Source organism: Cottoperca gobio, chromosome 24, assembly GCF_900634415.1.
Source record: "Cottoperca gobio chromosome 24, fCotGob3.1, whole genome shotgun sequence".
NCBI classification, from domain to species: Eukaryota; Metazoa; Chordata; class Actinopteri; order Perciformes; family Bovichtidae; genus Cottoperca; species Cottoperca gobio.
In genome coordinates, this window is record NC_041378.1 from 230,351 (window position 1) to 248,576 (window position 18,226).

The 18,226-nt window shown below is 37.4% G+C and overlaps 1 protein-coding gene and 1 pseudogene across 1 annotated transcript; both read right to left on the reverse strand.

The window, feature by feature from the left end:
* Nucleotides 1-1,492: 1,492 nt before the first annotated feature.
* Nucleotides 1,493-12,526, reverse strand: LOC115003863 (peroxisomal targeting signal 2 receptor-like; annotated as a pseudogene).
* A 635-nt stretch (nucleotides 12,527-13,161) lies between these two features.
* On the reverse strand, nucleotides 13,162-15,661 carry LOC115003550 (uncharacterized). Its single transcript, XM_029425391.1, has 3 exons — nucleotides 15,437-15,661; nucleotides 14,514-14,795; nucleotides 13,162-14,120 (listed from the first exon to the last, which is right to left on the reverse strand). The coding sequence occupies exons 1-3, from the start codon at nucleotides 15,564-15,566 to the stop codon at nucleotides 13,432-13,434; spliced, it is 1,101 nt and encodes a 366-aa protein (XP_029281251.1). The 5' UTR covers nucleotides 15,567-15,661; the 3' UTR covers nucleotides 13,162-13,431.
* Between the last annotated feature and the right edge of the window lie 2,565 nt (nucleotides 15,662-18,226).

Consider the following 18,226-nt stretch of genomic DNA (forward strand, 5'->3'; position numbering starts at 1 on the left):
AAATCTTTAAAATAGTAGGTTGATAACGATCAGGCTCTACTGCGAATATGCGAAATGTGCCTTATTGGTATAAAATAGTCTAACGTCTGAGTCTGATGATCAATTCACGCACTTCACAGCGGTAAATTGTATTTTTTTATTTTAAAATGAATTTATTCATCCTATTATTTATTTTTTTAATTTTATACACCTTACCTCCTTGTTATGACTGGTTATGTATTTGTTTTTTTCTTATTGGTCTACCTTATTTTTATTCTTTAAATTTGCAGTGTGATGTTTGGATTATTGTATAATTTACAATTGATGTTTACAATTATATAAAACACAAATTAGATTTTTGGTTTGCGGTGCTTTTTTTTTTTTGTCAGCTTTGTTTGTCCTAGGTTTTGTCTTATTGCTCTTTCATGATTACTTCGGATTCAGAGGCTTTCTCGACTCAAACAGAACACGTACAAACCAGGAGAGATACTCACAAGTGAGTCAGCAAAGAAAAATTACAAACATACTAACAAATAGACGACGAAAACAGCTGCAACATGAGAGAGCACAAAGAGACTCATCTGCGATCTGCAAATCATACAAAAAGATGCACAAAAACAAACCAGCACAGAGAATAACACAACACAAGACCAACCAAGTGACCAAAAACCACGAGACTCAAAACAACAGTCACAAAATGCTAATCAACGACCATCAAGTCTGTCTTCTGGTTTAAGTAACATTCATTTGTGGTTGTTGTGTGTGTTGTGTGTTGTGGTGTGTGTGTGGTGTGTGTTCAACACACCACAGAAATTAACATTAATCAAATTATATCTTGTGATTTAGACAAGAGATGAGAATTGTCGACCTAAAAGTATTTTACTTTCTATCTCTTATTTGATTTGTTAAGTTATTATAATATAATATATAATGATAATAAATTATAATATGTAATAAATGATCTATTATATAAACTAACTCCTATATATGATATATGAGATAATATATAAATATTATATATAATAAATATATAATGATATGATATAATCTAATAATAAATATATATTCATATATAGATAATATTCCTATGATATATGGCTATCATCCCTATATATATATACTATATTTGAATATATGACTTATAATTATCTTATATAGTCTCATAATATAATTTCTATTCAATCCTCTCTCTCCTCATCGATCTAATACACATACATATATTAAATATAGCATAATATAATAAATATTATATAAATACATAATATACTCATACGCTTACTAACTTAACCTCCATCTTATAAACTATTTGCGTCTCATCTAACTACTCTCTATACTCATGACCTACTCCTATACTCTACTATGCATACTTCACTATATTACTACTCCCTACCTCTAATAAAGTATATATGCTACCCTATACTAATATATCCATTATAACTATATAATATATCATATATAATAAATATTATAGATATATAGTAAATAATATATCATATATAATACATGAGCCATGTTAGGTGCATCCTTCTGTCAGCGCTGTGCTGTTGTGCATGGATGCGATGTTTGTTGCAGGAAGGGCAGCACCTGGCCGAGGCCTGCAGCTGCAGAGATTGCAGGAAGCCAGCGACTGTGTGCTGCAAGATGCCGGAATAGCAGCGTTGCAGCTGCATGGAGATTGCAGACTTAGTGTGGAGATAACAGATGAACAGGGCGGATGTTCAGGACTTCCCGAGTGACCTGTAAGGATGCGACGTCGCGTCGAGAGTTAGGGGTTGGAACGACTGATTAGTAATTCTCAAACTGGCTTGATGAAGAAACACAGTGTGAAGAAATCAGCAGAGCCGAACGCGGTCAAGAAGTCAGATGGTATGGGAAAACCGAAAGAATTATGGAATGGGTCTGCCTCATGCGCGGGGGGGGGGGTTGTACATTGAGTAGAATAGGAACATTGATTGGATTTGGAACGCTGGCTGCCCAAAAACTTGCGGACCGAACGGGGATGTTGGGGGGATGTTGTGGGACCTGCTGGGAAACGAACGCGACACATTGGGGGATTGAGTTTAAGGGAAGGTTAACTTTAAAGTATCGTACTCCCGCGGCAGAAACTGTCTATATGTCGGCAATTACATCAAATCAGAAGGTTTTGAAATATGTTTTTCTTTTCACTAAATTCTCTTTCAAGTTATAAAACTTGATGACATCATAATAATTATTTACTTTCCCAGAAACTCGTTGTTCTGTAGCCAACAGTCCTTCAATGCAGAGCACAGGATCACGCAAGCAGTGGGTTGGGGAACTCCTGTCACTTCCCAGACGGTTTATACTCGCCTAAATAAAGCAGCGGGGGGTCAGAGGTCACCAATCTAAACAATAGACCCCAAGAGGTCAGATATCTGAAACTGGCTGCAGGAAATCCCGCAACACACAACACCCAGTATGTGGAATTGTTGGAGTTCTGACGTCACTTTGAGGTTCGTGAAGCGACGCAAGAAGTCCACCAAGAGACAGCTGTCAATCAAGAACCACTCCCCCCTTTTCCCTCCATATGTGATGGAGCTGGCTGCTTGCGGGTCGTCCAACACCACTTGTGTGAAATGGCCCGTCACCTTCGTGGCCTGAAACTTTAGGACGAACCAAAACAGATTTCAGATAATCATCACGAGCCGAGCTCATCTCCTCCCCCATGAGAGAATGCAATTCCTGGGATAGCCTTGTCTCCACCCAAATTCACACAAGTCCAGCTCCCAACGCACAGGCTGGAGCTAAGGACTGATAACTTCCTGCTTCAGATCGCAGTCACCAGAAGAAGTCCTCACCCTGACACTTTCAGCTGTCCGTCCTCTTCGTCCAGTGAGCGTATTGGGAGTGAAACTCTGTGCTGTCTTGCACGATGACGACATCCACTCCTGGTGTGTGTTTTGTGTGTGTGTGTGTTGTGTGTTGTTGTGTGTGTGGTGTGGACATCAAGCAGATCAGCTGTTCTAAACTAATCTCTCCTCTTCCTTCTTCTGTGTTGTTTGTATCAATATTTTCATCTTGTCTCTTTTCTTTGTTATGGCAACAAGTGTGTGTGTTGTGTGTGTGTGTTGTGTGTGTGGTGTGTGTGTGTGTGTGTGTGTGTGTGTGTTTTTGTGTTGTGTGTGTGTGTGTTGGTGTGACAGATAGTGAGCGCCAGCGGGGTGTTGGCAGTGTCCTTGGAACGGGGTGATCAGGACTTGGACCAACACACACATACCACACTTCAGTCCCGACAACGGCTGAGAAAATGGGTCACTGTTGTCAGAAGAGATACAATTACACACCACACACACACCTCAACACACACACATCCATTCCACACACATACACATAAACGCACACACATATGCACATAACGGCATCACACACACGCACGTCTACCCACACGACACGCCACGCGCACATCACGCACCACCAACAACAACAAATGCACAAGCACCCACACACACATACAACGCACTAAGTCTACACACCCACCAAAACCACAGTCATACACACACACACACAACACACACACCCAACCCACACACACACCCACACACCACAAAGCACAAAAATGCCAATACCTTCTGTAATATTTTCAGAAATAATTTTTTTAATGTTTATCCTGCGGCTGTTGTCAGCGGTGCTGGTTGGCGCTCGGGTCGCTCGGGCAGTGAGGTCATCGTCGACTGTCTGCTCTGCGTCACTCAGACGATCCCTCACGTGCACAGAGAGCGTGTTGAGCTGGCTGTCCGGCACGTTAATGTAGAGATGAACGCACACATATCTTTAACAGCAATGTGTCTGTGCACCCATGGTTAATTGTATACAATGTTGAAGACGCACCACACACACACACACACCACACACACAGGTTGCATGCGTTAAAATCGTCAAAACCCGACCACATGTTCGTCGATCGCACCCAATTCTCAGGTTCCTGACGTTCAGTACTTTAATCTTTGTGAGCCGGTTCTGTAGAGCACCTAACTGTATGGTGTGTGTGTTGTGTGTTTTGGTGTTTGTGTGTTCACATGTGTGTCACTGTTGTATCATGGTGTTTCCCTGATTGTATGATCGCGTGCAGGCCTTGCGTGCGGTGCGTGGATGAAACTGTGGTGGCGTGGGTGTGTGGGTGTGTGTGTGTGTGTGTGTGTGTGTTGTGTGTGTGTGTGTGTGTCGGCTTGTTCTTTCAATTCTTTTTAATGTCTTTCATTATCTACGTTCACTAACAGGATCACACCTCGCTCAATGCTCCACTATGATCCCGATAATGAATATAATATTCAGGATGCAGCTCTCTGATGAAGAACTGGACATGTACTGTGACATCGGTGACATGCTGATGTTTGTTCAGTGTGTTAGGAGCATTGTTCGACTGTGTTTGGACAACTCGCAGCGTCGACCTTTCAATGAAGCTGGTCGTGAGTGTGGAATTCGAACATGTCGGCTGGAGAAGAGAAGCCTGTTGCTCTTACTGCATCTGAGCTGCATGTTTCACAGTTTTTTGAATAAGGGGCCTGAAAGCTGAATGTTGTGTGCGTGTAACGTCACACAGCCCATGAGCGGTCGCTTGCAGAGAATTTAAAGCTGCTCTGGACTCTAGCCTGAGAATCTGACTTCAGGACTGAATCCAAACAATCGCTGTCGTGCCGCTCGAATGCCTGAGTCAACAAATCCACACACACACACTCCGGCTCGCTCCTGCACCACTTCCTCGTCTGCTTTCTTCTTCCAACATCCGAACGCTGCTCGCACATCGCACTCTCTTTCTTCTTCTCTCTTCTCCCGATTACACCACTAAATCACCGCGCATGTCACGAAGCCACTGCGGCTTTTTTCATCCTCTGGTCCTTCACTCCTCCTCTTTTCTCCGACGTCCCCTCCTTCTCCTGTGTATTTCTGATGGTCCTCCCTCCTCTCCATTGTTCTAAGAATAACCCTGAGGATTGCTCATTCACTGGCGCTGGACTTGTTTCTTTCTCTAATTTATTTATCCAGGGCAGAACGCCCCCTCTGTCCATTCATGCAGCTTCACACAGTCCACACCTGGTAGCTTTCACAGCACACACACCCACAACACACACATCCACAACACACCAGTCACACCAGTCCCACTACAAACACACAGCACACACCCCACACGACCACAGTCCACAGACACACAGTCACACACAGTCTACAGTCCCACAGACACAGACCAGTCACACACAGTCACACACACATTCCACACCTAAGAAAACAGCACCACAGTCACACCCACACACGTCCAACATGGCACCCACACACAGACACACCGTCACACAGACACACCGTCACACAAACACACCAACACACAGAGACACCGTCACACAGACACACAGACACACACATTCATACACACCCTACACACACGTCACACACTCACAAGTCACAACCACATTCACACATTCCCCACACACAGTCACATTCACACATCACACAACCACAGTCACCATTACACCACGTCCCCACACAATCACCATCACACACTGTCACACAGTCACACACACTTTCACACACAGTCACACACACACTGTCACCAACAGCACACAGTCACAATTCACACACGCCGCACACACACAGTCCACACTTCCACAGTCACCAGACACACAGTCATCATCACACAGTCACACAGTCCCACATTCACGACACACCAGTCACACAGACACACGTCACACAGAACGAAGTCACACACAGTCCACACAGCACACACATCAGCACACAACAACGTCACACACACAGTCACACGCACAAGGTCACACCACAGTCAACTCACAGGCTGACCACCATCACCGACCACAGTCATCCACACACCCAGTCACAGCAGACCAACACAGTCCACAGCCACATCACCCACAGTCACACGACACACATCCCACAGTACACAACAGTCACAGCACACAGTCACAACAGTCACACCAGTCCACACATACACACAGTCACACAGCACAACACGACACACGTCCACACGTCACACGTACCGCACACACAGTCACACAACCTCACACGTCACACAACACAGTCGCACATCCACACACACAGTCCAACAGTCACAGCACACCCACAGTCCCAGTAACAGTCCACACACAGCACCAACACCCGTGCACAGACACAGTACCCGCAACTACTCTACAATCAAGCACACAGTACCTACATACAGCAAACGAAAGGTGCCACTCTCAAGCTTTAAAAAGCAACATTTAATGAAACGAGATCCTCTTTGTCGAAACTCTTCTGGCAAACTGCAGAAGCGCCGCTTTAGCATCGGAACACACATATAACTTACTCATATACTCACAACAGTATTGGACCAATTACTTAAACTAAAGATGACCATAGTTACGTATGTATTGTAAACACAAATCACGTTCTTGCAACCTCCTCTACTTCTTTAAAACTGGCCTCACATTGTTACACTAACCTGAACTATGTAGAAGATTGAAGCTCTGATTTCTAAGTGATTTAAATGGTTACAAAGTGTTTTTTCAGCAGGTGCATTCCTGGTGTACAGGTGATCTATTGTGTCTCCGCATTGTGAAAACATCCATGCACTTCAAAGGTTGCATGTTGGACTGTAACATATTCTCTATAAAACCAAACGCAGTCATAGTCTTTAGTAAAGTTTAACCTGTTAAAGTGGTTTTATGTTGAGGCGCAGCTGAAAGACCTGTGTGTGTGTGTGTGTTTTTGTGTGTGTGTGTGTGTGTGTGCGTGTGTGAGGTGTGTGTGTGTGTGTGTGTTGTAGTGATGGGAGTTCCGGCTGTAGCTCTGCTTACCAATAACGAGCCTTGTATTGGCAGCAGGGGGCAGGCAACACCAAGAGGGGGCAGAAAGAGGGCAGAGTGGGGCATGAAGTCGGGTCAAACACCCTGGACAAGCAGCCGAGGAAAACCAGGGAACAGAGGGGGGGGAGGGGAGGAGAAGACGGACTTTAGTAGAATCCATTTGGATATCTTTCCCACAACCATCTGAACACAAAACCATCAAAGTATACAAATAAAGTATGAAACTAAAATCAGTATTGTATTTTTTTTTATTGCAGCATGCACATACCATCATTCTCTTCTTCTCTCTTCTTCTCTTTCTTCTCTCTTTCTACCACTTTAAGCATATAAACAAGTGAAACGAGAACTTTGAGTTGTTGTTAAGAAGTGATATCAAGAGTCCACATATTCACACTTCACCTCCAGGTAACATCACAGCACGAGCTTAACATCTTCCTGCTTAGAAAATCTCATCACAGATTTCCGCTCGCGCTCGCAAACCAATTAACCCGAACGCATCAGGAAACTTAATCAGCAGCGCTTCACAAACTGATACTGCAGCTGCTGCAGCTCCACCCTCTGATGGAGTCAGAGCTGCACCTCCACCCTCTGATGGAGTCAGCGCTGTGCTCCACCCTCTGATGGAGTCAGCGCTGTGCTCCACCTTCTGATGCGCTCCCACAGAAGGAGAACCCGGCTCTCCCTCCCTGATGAATGAAGCTGGTCTCCTGCAGACGTTCACATCTTCATTACTGATGCTGCTCATCTGTCTTCACTGTAATGCAGCTGCTGCTAATATGGGGACTGATTTATTATATACTATAATTACTATTATAATTATTATTATTATTATTATTATTATTATTATTATTACTATTATTATTATTATTATTATTATTATTATTATTATTATTATTATTATTATTACTATTATTATTATTATTACTATTATAATTATAATTATTATTACTATTATAATAATAATTATTATTATTATTACTATTCTATATTATTTACTATTATAATTATTATTATTATTATTATTATTATTATTATTACTATTATTATTATTATTACTATTATTATTACTATTATAATTATAATTATTATTATTATTATTACTATTACTACTATTATTATTATTATTATTACTATTATTATTATTATTACTATTATTATTACTATTATAATTAGAATTATTATTACTATTATTATTACTATTATTATTACTATTATAATTATTGTTATTATTATTATTATTATTATTATTATTATTACTATTATTATTATTATTATTACTATTATTATTACTATTATTATTATTATTACTATTATTATTACTATTATAATTATAATTATTATTACTATTATTATTATTATTATTACTATTATAATAATTATTATTATTATTATTACTATTACTATTATTATTATTATTACTATTATTATTACTATTATAATTATAATTATTATTACTATTATAATTATTATTATTATTATTACTATTATAATTATAATTATTATTACTATTATAATAATAATAATTATTATTATTATTATTACTATTACTATTATTATTAAACTATTATTATTACTATTATAACTATTATTATTACTATTAAACTATTACTATTAAACTATTAAACTATTACTATTAAACTATTATTATTACTATTAAACTATTATTATTAAACTATTACTATTAAACTATTACTATTAAACTATTATTATTACTATTAAACTATTATTATTACTATTATTATTAAACTATTACTATTACTATTATAATTATTATTATTATTACTATTATAATTATTGTTATTGTTATTATTATTATTATTACTATTATTATTATTATTATTATTACTATTATTATTACTATTATAATTATAATTATTATTACTATTATTATTATTACTATTATTATTACTATTATAATAATTATTATTATTATTATTACTATTACTATTATTATTATTACTATTATTATTACTATTATAATTATAATTATTATTACTATTATAATTATTATTATTATTATTACTATTATTATTATCATTATTACTATTATAATTATTATTACTATTATTATTATTATTACTATTATTATTATTATTATTATTACTATTATAATTATTATTACTATTATTATTACTATTATAATAATAATTATTATTATTATTACTACTATTATTATTATTATCACATTTATAAAGTATAAAAACAAACTGAGCTGCAGACTGTGGATGTGGAAGATGAAGATGAAGATGAAGATGACACTTTATCTACAGAATGAGTAACTCACAGATTCAAGACATTCAAGACAAAAAGCAGGTTTTCTTCGTGAGTCTGAAGGAACACGAGACGCAGAGACACAACAACGCAGCCGCAGCGCCACCTTGTGACCGCGTTACAAACAAACACGCCACCGACAGACGAGTCAAACGTGATGAAGATCATTAAACTGATGTTTTAGTGCATCCTCTTCACAAAGTTATCATCCATGATTATTATGTGGTGACTGAAGTTTATCATCACATTGTGAGATTAAAGTTATGACATATTATATTTTCATGTTTCCTTCACTAAAAGAATCTCTCCAGCTTGTGTTGTGTGCAGACTCACCCGAGGCTGAAGCAAAGCATCCTGGGATGTGAGGCGACCAAATGGTGCTGTAGATGACCCCTTCATGACCCTGAGCGTGGTCAACGACTGGCTGAGAGCGGGGGTCCCACTGGAGGGACGGAAGAGACACAACAATAAAAACACAGACAGAAAAGAAGTGACAACAGTACACAAATACAAAAGTACAAAACTCACCACTTTAGCGGTTTGATCCCAGGAGCCGGAGACGATGAGGTTCTCTCCTCTGGTCTGACTCCAGTCTACAGAATACACCTACACACACACACACACACACCACACGTCCTTACAGAGCCCACACACTCGTGTACTTCAGTGAGTTTGTTTGAGCGTCTGACCTCTTGTGTGTGTTCTTTGGCCACTCTGAGCGGAGCGTTGTGATTGGCTGTGTCCCACAGCTGCAGGCTACCGTCCCGCCGCCGGCGACCAGACGTGCTCGTTGGCTTCGCTCCACGATACGTCGAACAGACCGTCACCCCCCACTGCAGCTGACACACACACACACACACACACACACACACACAGTAACTACCGCTAACACTAAACTAAAGTGATGAAGTGGTTAAGTGTAAAAACTTAAAGTGCGTAAAGGTCAAAGATCAAACTTCAAACTAAATTATAAAAAGAAGGAACTTTACCTTCTGACTAAAGAGACTCCCGTCTCCGTCTCCTCCAGGACCAGCAGGGAGCCACGACCTGCAAACACTCAGTGAGTTCAACTCGCAGCAGACAAAGTGTTTCAGCTGGTTGTCACAAAGTCTCCGACATGTTCCCTCGTCCGGTGGTGGAGGGCGCCGTCACCCCACATGGAGGTCACATGTTAATGTGATTCTACTCAGCAGAATATCCAGATTCAATAAGTTCCAACCTTAATTAATCTGCTCTCAAACCTTAGATCTCTCCTCTCATTATTATAATGATGTTTACAGTACATGCAGGAAGCAAGCTTCTCATGAATATGATATAATCACTGATTGTTGGCTGTTCGAGATCATTGGTGAGAGAAAATAAGCTTTTCTCTATCGAAGTTATCTCGAAATCTCATGAGAATTCCCAACTTTTCTGCATTTCATATCAACATTCTGAGCGCATCAACCAAATAATCATGCACGAGGAAAACCAGCGTTTTGAGCGAGTAGCTGACGTAAGTGTAAAAGTCATCAGGCTTTTATTTTAATGATCATTTCATGTGTTCAGCTTCTCATTTACATTCATGTCGTAATATTCATCAGGCTGCCACGAAGAGCGGACAAACACAAGGTGAGACAAATCTAAATAAAGTCAGAGGTTTTGATAAACAGATTGAATATTGGATACACGTCTCTGATATTATCATTTTATTATTATTATTATTAGAAAATTAGAAATTATCCAATAATTATTCTAGAAGGTTTTGAGTCTGTTGTTAGTATTTAAATATAAAATAATAAATAATTAGGTTAAAAATAATTTTAAATACAAGAAAAAAAAGTGGCTTTTTATGTTATTTATTTATTATTTATTTATGTTTATTTCAAATATATGTTGTTATTTATTATTATTTATTTATGTTTATTTAAAACATTTGTTATTTATTATTATTATTATTATTATTATTTATGTTTATTTTAAATATTTGTTGTTATTTATTATTATTATTATTTATGTTTATTTAAAATATTTGTTGTTATTTACTATTATTATTATTTAAAATATTTTTTGTTATTTATTTATTTATTTATTAATTTTAAGGATTATTTAAAATGAATTAAGCCTTTAAATGACTCTCGAGAGAACACGCAGATTTGAAAGGTTGTAAGTGCACCACGCTGACCTGCGATGCCGTAGTGCTGTGAGGCGGCGCAGGCCACTCTGTTGGGGATGAACGGAGACACTTCCACAGCGTAGCCGTGACGGGCCGGACAGCGAAACACCTTCATCATCAGCAGCTTCCTGCTGATAGAAATGTGGAGTTCAGGGTTCATCGGGAGACTAAAGGTTTGCAGGCTAAATGTTTGGTGTAAATGTTACAGTTAGTTTTTAGGGTATTTGGTTAGTGTTTGTAAATGTTACTGTATGATACACACGTTCTCAAATCCAGACAGTAAGTAATATTAGTAAACATATGTTCTAAATACTATCTGCTTAGTGTCTGGACCCCTGTTCTCATCTCCATTATGTCTTATTGTACTTGTATTTTACTGTTTTGTGAAGAAACTAAAACTGAACTAAATTTAAGATTCAGATTATTAATGCAAAAATAAAAATAAACTAATAATGTATTACTACAGATTAAGCTACTTAAGTATTTAAAATCAGGCCCAACTTCACTAGCTGCAACATTAAAGTGATGAACACATGCATCAATAATTATAATACAATATTATTATTATTAATATTAATATTATTATTATTATTAAGAGTATTATTATTAATATTATTATTAAGAGTATTATTATTAAGAGTATTGTTATTATTAAGAGTATTATTATTAATATTATTATTATTAAGAGTATTATTATTAATATTATTGTTATTATTAAGAGTATTATTATTAATATTATTATTATTAAGAGTATTATTAAGAGTATTGTTATTATTATTATTAATATAATATTATATTATTATTATGAGTATTATTATTAAGAGTATTATTATTAATATTATTATTATTAAGAGTATTGTTATTGTTATTATTATTATTATTAATATTCATATTATTATTATTATTAAGAGTATTCTGAAATGGGCCATTCTGCTAAATGAGTACTTTTACTTGTAGCAGAGTATTTCTACACTGTAGTATTACTACTTTAACTGAAGTACAAGATCAGAATACTTCTTCCCGCACTGTTTAAATGAGTTTAACAATACACGTATAGCTCTTTGTGATATTTACATCTCTAATGCTACAGCATTGTAAAAGTAAATGCATAATGTAGAAAATGACCCAATATCACATTAAAAACTAACGTTAATAACGTGTCCCGGTACTTACAGATGAAAGAGAACAGCTGTCAGACTTTACTGTCGCTTAGAAACTTTAAAACCACCGGAAACGCGTTTATAAATCCTTAAATATGACGAATATTCAGTGTTTCCAGCAGCTTCGGTTGACACCAGCGCGTTGACAACTTCACAACCACTTCCGTGTTTTGATCAGCTGACCCAAAGACCCGGATGGAAGTCGTTTTAGTTGTAATACCGTCGATGCGCCTGTAGGGGGCAGTGCTCCTTCAAAATAAAATCAGCACACTCACATTCATTATGTGAATAATTAGTAAATATGTGTAAAAATAAATGTTATCAACCAGAATTTCTTCCTGAATCATTACACTGTCTGTCACAATGAACATCATAGATTCTGTTTAATTAAAGAATGCATACAGGATTCCTTATTGCCACCCAGAATAATATTTAAGACACTACATCAGTTACTTAGGATTCATTTTGTTCATTTTTTAAGACTTTTGAAAGTTTGATTTAAGACATTTTTATATTAATTAATTCAATACCTTTTAAAGCATCCGCGGGAACTCTGGCATAGATCAGTGGTGGAGGAAGTGAAGATATTTTAAAACAAAAAAATGCAAAGAAATGAAGTGCAACATATGTGTTTGTTACTTAACAAAGTTATACTTCTTTTATATCGAAGGCAGTTTAAATTAATGTTTTTGTAGCTGCTCTGTACAACATGACACGTCACTCACAAACTCTTTAATATTATTGCAATTTGTTTATGAGAAATGAATAAATTTGTGCAGACCAGACATTATATATATAAATCCATATATTTCACAGTTTAATCTCAACAACAACCATGTTTCTGATCACGTGTTCTTTCTCTACACACAAAGGAACGTCGTGTTTACCGTCTTCACTTTGATAATTCATATATCAAAATATAAATTACAGTTACAAGGATTGTTTTATTAAAAACAGCACAAACGATACAATATCATAAAAATGGAAAAAAATGGGAATTATATTTTTCATAAAGTCCACAAATATGTGATCCGTTCAGTATTTATAAAAATGATTTGGGTCACTGGAAACTGGTAGCACCGAACTCTGCCTCGTGTAGAAACTGCTGCACCTTGGTTCTGACCCAGGACTGTTTCTCTGCAGGAAGTCTCCTCATGGCCGGAGCCAAGCTCAGTAAGAACAGCGTCACATCGTCTCTCTGCTCCAGCTCCCGCTCCCTCTGAGCCTCGCGGGCCTCCAGCCTCCTCAGGTACTCCTCCAGCAGAGCGTCGCTGCCGCTCTTCCTCTTGGCCCGGGTCGGCCTGGGAGACGCGGCGTCGCAATCCTCCTCGCCGTCAGTGAGCACCAACAGCTCCGCCACCTCGGCTTCCTGCTCCTCTGTTTTCAAGTGGCTGAGCCCGGAGGCGGCGCAGGACGGCTGCAGGGGACGCAGGTCGGGCTGTGGGACTCCCGGCGACGACCGCGCAGGAGGCATCAGCTGATCTGAGGGCTGCGAGGAAGAGTGCGAAGAAGCTAAGGACGCCGCTAGAGAGGTGACGGAGTGCATCATCATCTCAAACAGTTCCTTCATGTTGTCGTGCTGTTGCATCTGTGCACAGTCGTCTCTCGCAGCGCCGTCTGACGTCCCCTCCAGCTTCGCTTCTTTGAATCTGATGCCGTCTCTGTTGGCAGACGACGGCCGCTTCCTCTGAACGAACTCTGAGGAGGAGGAGGACGTTGTTGTCGTCGTCGCGTCTACGACGGAGATGTCTGCGGAGAAAACCGTCACATTTCATCCCACAGCAGGATTTAATATTCAACAGGCCCCGACACCGACACCTGAACTTTGTGTTCTCTAAGCTTCACACTTCTAGTTGTTGAGCTGCTCTCATGTTTGTCTCCGTTGAAACTTTAATTATTGAGTAATTTAATATCTTTATGTTTTATATATCTGCAGTGAATATCAACACTTCCCATGAAGCGTCAAAGAACTCCGATGATGCTTCTTGGGACTAAATGTTCACATGCAGGATCGAATAACTTGAGACAGAAGCATATTATCGTTACACAGAATCAACACGTGTCTAATCATCTAATAAACTCTGTTATTGGCCTCTTATGAAACGTGAGACGCATTCTCAGGGAACATCTTAAAGAACGAACCGTAATGCTCGTCGTCGTCGTCGTCGTCGCTGCGTGTTTCGGTCGTCGTACTGCAGCCCATCTCTGAGGCGTGGAACAGAGAGGGCTGCGGGTCCAGAGCCCAGCCGTTGGTGCCGGCAGCTCTGGCGTCGATAAAGGGGTTTAAAAACGACAGAATGGCCGAGTATCTCCACGGCCTGTAGTTAAAGAGCCCGATGCCGCTCTCACGCCGCTCTTTCTCCCGCTGCCGTTCCCTCCGGTGTTGGTCCCTCAGCGTCTTCCACTTCCTTCTGCACTCAGACTCTGACGAACACAAGAAGAAGAACAGATGTGGACATTACTACAGATGTTTCCTATCTCAAGTCTGGTAGCGCGCACACACACACACACACACACACACACACACACACACACACACACACACACACACACACACACAGAGACACAGACCAAACCTCTTAAAACTCTGACTTGATTTTACGTGAGCTCGTCTTTTCATTCCATGCTTTTGCTTTATCTGTCAAAGCGCACTAAAAATATTAATATAAAGTCATTTTGCTGATAATACGTAGGTACTTATTCTGGAGTCAAACATGTAATGATGTAACTTCAAAGTCTGTAAACTGGCCAGCTGTTCTGGTACATTTCTAAACCTTATTTTTATGAATCTTTACGTTTGTGAGCTATTTATAAGATTAAAGTATTCAGTAGGAACCAATGTGCTTTGGGCTGAGCGCCACAGACAGTCGGAACGTATTAAGAGACGCACCTCTATTGTTTTGATCTTTTTAAGAAGAGGTTTGTTGAACATTGTAAAAGTAAAGTGGTTTAATGAAGTCTCACCTCACAGCCACATGAAATCTGCTTCTTGTGGGTTAGTCGGTGAAATAAACAGTTTTCGCAGAGCAGCCGTTAACGTTAAGAAATTAAAAAAGAAAACTTACCGGGAACACCGACGATCTCTGACACCTGTCTCCACGACTCGGCTCTCATGTTCAGGTCCCTGTAGGTCAGAGAGTTGGTGTCGTAGAGGCTCGGGAAGCCGGAGACCGCCAGGATCAATTTGTGCTCCATTTTCTGTTTCAAACTTCTGTCGCTGCCCGGAGGAGAGGAGCGAGACGAGAGGAAAACAAAAGACCGTTTCCGTTTCCGGTGAAGCTCAGCGGCCGCCCCCGTGCGTCACATCTTCATTTGTAGAAGGAATTCAAATACAATTAAAGACTTGTTTGTCCTGCTCTATCATATATACATTTAAATAATACATTTAAATTACATTATTACAATCTTTTTTTTTCTTCTACTTACTTGTAATTCTAATATTACCTATAAAAGTATCTACATGATGTTACATTACACACTTTCCCCCAAACAAAACCACCATATGGAATATTAGAGACATTACTGTTTTGTCATTTTTTAAAATCTTTTAAAATTAGGTTGATAAACGAGCTGCTGTAACAAGCAGAGAATGTCCTTATTGGTATAATAGTCTAACGTCTGATCAAAAGTCATCAGCACTTCAGGGTAAATTGTATTTTTATTTTAAATGAATTTATTCATCTATTATTATTTTTTTAAATTATAATAATGTTTATGAGGTATTTTGTTTTTATTTATTGTATATATTTTTATTGCAGTGTGATGTTGGATTATTGTATAATTACATTGTGTTTACATTATATAAACATTATATTTTGTGTTGTCGGTGCTTTTTGTTCAGCTTTGTTGTCCTAGTTTTTAGCTCTTTCATGGATTACTGGACGTGTCAGAGGCTTCTCACTCAAACAGACACGTACAAACCAGGAAGAGACTCACAATGAGCACAAAGAAACATTAACAGACTACAAAGAGACACAAAACAGCTGCAAAGGGACACAAAGAGACTCACAGCGACTGCAAAATCACTACAAAGAGATGCAAAACAAACACAGACAGAAATAACAACAAAAGACCACAAAGTGACACAAAACCACAGAGACTCAAAACAACAGCACAAAGAGGCTAAACGACCATCAAGTCTGCTTCTGTGTAAGAACATTCATTTGTGTGTGTGTGTGTGTGTGTGTGTGTGTGTGTGTGTGTGTGTTCACACACACAGAAATTAACATTAATCAAAATTATATCTGTGATTTAGACAAGAAGTAAGAATTTCGACCTAAAAGTATTTTACTTTCTATCTCTTATTGATTTGTTAAGTATATTATAATAAATAATATATGATATATAATATATAATATGTAATAAATGATATATTATATAATAAATAATATATAATATATGATATATAATAAATAATATATAATATATGATATATAATAAATAATATATAATATATGATATATGATATATGATATATAATAAATAATATATAATATATAATAAATAATATAATATATGATATATGATATATATATATAATATAATATATAATATATGAGATATAATAAATAATATATCATATATAATAAATAATATATCATATATAATAAATAATATATAATATATCATATATAATAAATAATATATCATATATAATAAATAATATATCATATATAATAATAATATATCATATATAATAAATAATATATGATATATAGTAAATAATATATAATATATGATATATAATAAATAATATATCATATATAATATATAATATATCATATATAATAAATAATATATGATATATAATAAATAATATATCATATATAATATATAATATATCATATATAATAAATAATATATGATATATAGTAAATAATATATCATATATAATAAATGAGCATGTTATGTGCATCTTCTGCAGCGCTGTGCTGTTGTGCAGGAAGCAGATGCAGGAAGCAGCACCTGCAGCTGCAGCTGCAGAGATGCAGGAAGCAGCGACTGCAGCTGCAGAGATGCAGGAAGCAGCGGTTGCAGCTGCAGAGATGCAGACTTATAGATGTGTAGATAACAGATGAACAGGGCGGATGCAGGACTCCCGAGGATCCTGTAGGAGGCGACGTCGCTCCGAAGAGTTTTAAACTGTTAACTAAATATATCTCTAAACTTTCTTTATTAGATAAAACACATTTGTGAAGAACATTTCAGATTCCTTAACGCTAATGAAGTCAGATAAAATATGAAATAACAGTTATAAATATTTATAAGTTTCTGCTTCATGCTCGTTTTATACATTTGACGTAGAATAAACATTATTGTTATTTTAACAGCTGCTCCTCAAAAACTTCTGACCGGAAGTTTATTTTGTTATGTTTGTTTTACCTGCTGAAACTAACGGCGACACATTTGTTGACTTTAGTTAATGTAAGGTTATTTAAAGTAGTCGTACTCCAGCGCAGAACAACTGTCTATATGTCGGCAAATTACATCAAATCAGAAGGTTTGAAATATGTTTTTCTTTTCACTGAAATTCTCTTTAAGTTTAAAAACTTTGATGAATCAGAATAAATTATTTACCCAGAAACTAGTTTCTGTAGCAAAACGTCCATTTCATGCAGAACACAGGATCACGCAGCAGGTTGGGGAACTCCCTGTCAGCTTCCCAGACGGTTTACTCGCCTAAATAAAGCAGCGGGGGGGTCAGAGGTCACCAAGTCTAAAAATAGAGCCTCCAGAGGTCAGATATCTGAACTGTCTGCAGGAAATCCTCCAAACACACAAACCACAGATGTGGATGTTGGAGTTCTGACGTCACTTTGAGGTTCGTGAAGCGACGCAAGAAAGTCCAAGAGACA

Bases quoted from the DNA above. Each gene is read 5' to 3' on its own strand.
- LOC115003550 (XM_029425391.1), bottom strand. From the start codon at position 15,566: ATGGAGCACAAATTGATCCTGGCGGTCTCCGGCTTCCCGAGCCTCTAC. The intron at 14,796-15,436 runs GTAAGTTTTCTT...TGTGTTCGTCAG, and splicing joins AGAGATCGTCGGTGTTCCCG to AGTCTGAGTGCAGAAGGAAG. The intron at 14,121-14,513 runs GTTCGTTCTTTA...TTTTCTCCGCAG, and splicing joins CGACGACGACGAGCATTACG to ACATCTCCGTCGTAGACGCG.